At 37.2% G+C, this 4,706-nt stretch overlaps 1 protein-coding gene across 1 annotated transcript; it reads right to left on the bottom strand.

Annotated features, from left to right (window-relative positions):
- Positions 1 to 1,455: 1,455 nt before the first annotated feature.
- Positions 1,456 to 4,485, bottom strand: LOC116003826 (putative low molecular weight protein-tyrosine-phosphatase slr0328). Its single transcript, XM_031243765.1, has 5 exons — positions 3,833 to 4,485; positions 3,611 to 3,746; positions 3,041 to 3,108; positions 2,851 to 2,937; positions 1,456 to 1,775 (listed from the first exon to the last, which is right to left on the bottom strand). The coding sequence occupies exons 1-5, from the start codon at positions 4,214 to 4,216 to the stop codon at positions 1,704 to 1,706; spliced, it is 747 nt and encodes a 248-aa protein (XP_031099625.1). The 5' UTR covers positions 4,217 to 4,485; the 3' UTR covers positions 1,456 to 1,703.
- Positions 4,486 to 4,706: the final 221 nt, after the last annotated feature.

Below are 4,706 nucleotides of genomic sequence, written 5' to 3'. Positions count from 1 at the left end.
GCCTATACCACCTTGATCCTCCTGTATTGGAAATTACACCTGAATCCACTGAACTTTTGTTTGGATTTCATCTTGGTCCGTAATAAATATTCATTTCCCATTATATCCCTAGACTTCCACCAGCTTCTAAGAAAGTATTTTCTAGGGTATAAGAGGAATATATATATCTTTTTAATGTATACAGGCATTCTTGGTGCATGGAAAGAGCATTCCTCAATTTTAGCACTTGTCAATAAAAGTGACATAATGTTGCAATCAGGGTAATTATTAGTGCATTCTTGTAGGAGAGATAAAGTATATGTATCCTCACATTGAATTTATTTGGCCTGTAAACTAGAAATTGATATGTCTTACCTTCCCCTAAAATGGACAAGTTCAACTGGTGAGTGGAGCTATTGCTTATACATGGATTCATGAAAGTGCACTTAGTATGACTATGCATTTTGATCAGACAAGTGCTTTTATTGTGATATTCTAAGTGCTCAACGCATCAAATGTCGCAGCATGTCGGTTACTGAGACACCCTTCAGGCCTAGACAGAAGCTTCTCGAGAAGCAGAGGTATTTCCAGAGCATTCACAGGCACACCTATTTGAAGGGTCCTCTTGATAAGGTCACCTCGGTTGCCATCCCACTTGCTTTGGCTGCCTCGTCGTTGTTTATGATTGTGAGTTCCAAACTAATTCTTTTTTATTTCTTCACCTTTTTCCTCTAGAATGAGTCTCAACTGATATACTTTTCTTGCCAAATGATGTTTCAGGGCAGAGGGATCTACAATATGTCAAATGGCATTGGAAAGAAGGAATGAAGGCTCAAATATGGCCAAAATTTCTGCTATATTTCAAATAGACAGATGCTTGATCTGGTTTACTTTTAGAACTATTGAAGCATTTTCTGGCAAATAAATGCTCGGTTGCAAACATACAAACATAACATTGCATGTGAATGTATGGGACAAACTCACTTTTGATGCATTTGGTTCTTTCTAGTTCCAGTCTGTATACTTTTGCTTTCTATTCATTTTCAATAAAATTTAATTTTTCTTATATCCTTTATATCAGAAACAAATAGTTTTAGAATATAGATTTAGCTTATCGTGTTAAAAGATGATTATGTTTATATTAGTTTCTTGGAAGGAAATGCTTTTGGAAAGCGAGTTTGGGCATCGTATAAGGGGGGCAAGACAACATGAATGTTACACTCGAAGAATTATGACTGATTTCCAGGGATTGTTTTATATGTAATCCTCAGAACAAAGAAAATCAAAGAATCAACTAACTGATTTCCAGGGATTGTTTTATATGTAATCCTCAGAACAAAGAAAATCAAAGAATCAACTAACTGAACTAAGTTTGTCGGACAGTTGACTTGGTAAATTATAAAAGTTTGTCGGACAGTTGACTTGGTAAATTATAAAATTGTTCATTGGTCGAGCTGATCATGGCAACTTGAAACTTTTTGATAAGTCAAAGAACAGAATTTTTATTTTAACGTCTGTCTAAAGCCAAATTGCAAACAGCAAACTGTGATGGAGATTCAAAACTGTCATCTTGTATTGTATATGCTGTTTTTGACCAAACTGCAATCTTAAATCTGGAAATAGAGGGCCATTTATCTGACTTTGTTACACATGTCGCCATGAATAACTAAGAATAACATTCCTGATTTTGTTACACAGCTTGCGGCCATGAACAACTAAGAATCTCACTTCTGACCCTTCTGAGCCAGAATGTTCTCCAATAGCGAATCACAAGCGTCTTCGAGTAAATCTAGAACCTGTAAACAAAAGCAAGTTTATTATAGTCATGGCCTATGAAGAAACACTGTCAAGAAGAAAGGTGGTCTAATAAGAAGAAAGCCTTTGCCATTTGCCATTTGCCATTTCCCAATGCTCAAGAAAGTGAAGAGAACAGAGTATTTTTGGCTAGTAGAGGTCCAACCCACTAAAATGGCAAAACAGATTTATGAACACTAGGCATTTCTACACATGAATGCTACAGAACAATCAAGCAAAAAGAAAAAGATTATACTATAGGGTTTAAGTCCAAATCGTCATGATGGAGCATCAAGGAATTCACGGTGGAAATTTCACAAGAAAATGGAATCAACCCATAATGTGATTGTTAGTCTGTTAGTATATGTATCTCAATTTTATTTGTCTCTCTTAGTTCACAAATATAGAATGGCTGAATAAAAATATGGTTAAGAACCTTGTCTTCATCAAATTGGGGTATGAATGATTGATTTTTAAAGCATCCAATATCTGAGGCCATTTGAGGCATCATCATTCATTGGCAGCGCACTCTTCTTTCCAGCGTATAGTATTCTGATAAACCCAAAGTATTTCCACTAACACTATTCTCACATAACAAGTTGAAAGTCCACTAAATGAAACCAGCCAGCACGGGTTATATCCACAAAGTAGAAACCGCATATAAGCCGCTCATTACTTCTCTTTCTCTTCTCATTATTTTGGCTTCTTATTCTATTCTCCCTTCTGTTTTAGTTTCTGCAGCAACTTTACATAAAGAATACACTTTTCCAGATTGAACTACGTTTTCAGTTAAGCTTGCTACGCAATAATTAGGTTCAAATTAGCAAAGAATTGCGCACTTTTTATTCATGAGTTTCTCTTAACATAGCCAAGTAATATTAACCGCTAAAATAGTTACCGGTCTCATTTGGCAAAGCTTATGATTATGGATTGTGAATAATCCATAACCCTCCAACGGCTCCAAGATCACATTATCTATTTTACTTCATACTACTTGCCCCAATACCCACAGTATATAATCAAACTTGATTCTAGAGTCTAACTAAGCAAAGAAACCTCTTGAGTGTGAAGCATTACCTTCTCAAAGCCTTGAGGTCCACCATAGTAAGGGTCGGGCACTTCAGTCTCGTCATGCTTTTTACAGTAGGAACACATTAAACGAACCTGCATGATCCATTGTAACACACAGATAAACCAAAAAGATACTGCAGACAAAATTTCAAGCTCACTATTTAAGTCTTAATCCCACAAAACAGTTGTTTTATACCTTCTCATGTGCATCGGCTGGTAATGCCTCTCTTCTGCTCCACTTCTCAAACGCCCTTAGTATATCATCTGTTAAGCATTACAACCCATCAATTATGTGTTCCATTTGGCTCGCATAGGCAGCTTAATTGGTTACTGGGTGGTAAATTGTGGCAAGGATATAGGATCGAGCCCTAACGGCAGTAGTGTGGGAGTTACATCCAAATGTGATGGACACAAGGACTAAGCACTAATCCTCACTACTAATGGGTTGTTTAGTCACTGTGATTTATCCCTCCACTATCTTGTCGGACCAGTATGTGGGACCCTAGGGGCGAGGTTATTTTGCCTTTTGTGGCCAAGAATGTGTTCCATTTCAATTACAAACTTAACATGATTGTGAGACTTTGAACCAAGACCTTTCATATGGCTTTAATATCAAATTGAATACCATGTTTTGTTTCAACTAAAAGTTTATCTGATAACATTCTATGCATTATATGCTCAACACCATCTAGTTTCAGTTCTTAAGGAAAATCATACAAGCATAAAAATTGAGGGGGGGAACAGGATTATCCCTCAAAGAACTCACCTTTATTTTGTTCATCCATTGCAAGGATGAGATCAAAGTCCTTGAAATCAGACGGTTTAATCGGCCTGGAAATCGAAGTTATTGCAATTCCACGATTTTTAGCAGCAGCCCTCATTCTTGGGTCTGCTTGATTACCCTAGAAGAAGAAGAAGAACCAAACAACACTCATTACCAATCATCATAAAATACACACATATAAACAGGCTATATATATATACATACCTCGTGGTAATTGATAGTGCCAGCAGAATCAATGTTGAAGTTAGAATCAAGGCCTTTTTTATTAACCAAATCCGTGAACACGCCCTCAGCAGCCGGGCTTCTGCAGATGTTGCCCAGGCAGACAAAGAGAACTGAGAATGGCTTGGTGGGCTCTTCGGCCCCTTGGCCTGTCCCCGATGACTGAGAAGACGCCATTGACGCTCTGGTTAAGGATCTTCTCTGGGTCTGTGGTGGAGGGCGTGAAATTTGCAGAGATGGGAATCTTGGAGTGGGAAGAGAGCTCAGAAATGGTGGTCTGAGAGGAGAGAGAGAGTGGTGGCAGTACTTTGGTTGTTTAAAGGATTTGGGCACAGATATGGAGGCTTTAGTATACAAGGCCCTCATGGCTGGGTTTCAAAGATCAAACAATCAAAAAGCAATATTATACTCCAAAAAAATGGGATTTTTCTTTCTGGGTAATGGGTATATGCTAAAGAGAAACTGTGATTGATTGGTTGAGGATTCTTGGCACCTAGATTGATAAAAATGATGGTGTCTGGGCCAGTAACATTCAACAAGATTGAAACAATATAATAGAAGAAGAAGAAGAAGAAGATTGGCCTGCAGAGAGTGAGAAGCACAAATGAAGAAAGGAATTTTGATCCAGAAAAGTGTATAATGTCTGTGGCCCAACTCAAGTAGATCTTTGTAAACTTCTCCCAGAAATTTGAGAATGTTTTAATTTCTCAATTTTGTAGCTCTAACAACCCGTTTGGTTTGTGATTTTTTATTTTTTTTTGAAGAACTTAGTTTAAATTTCGTGAAAAAAGTACTGATAATAATAATTCTATTGATTCAATAAATTATGTGTATAAGGACTATCATGCCCTATAAT

Source organism: Ipomoea triloba, chromosome 14, assembly GCF_003576645.1.
Source record: "Ipomoea triloba cultivar NCNSP0323 chromosome 14, ASM357664v1".
NCBI lineage: Eukaryota > Viridiplantae > Streptophyta > Magnoliopsida > Solanales > Convolvulaceae > Ipomoea > Ipomoea triloba.
The sequence above is the reverse complement of the archived record's forward strand: the minus strand, read 5'-3'. Positions and strand labels throughout refer to the sequence as shown.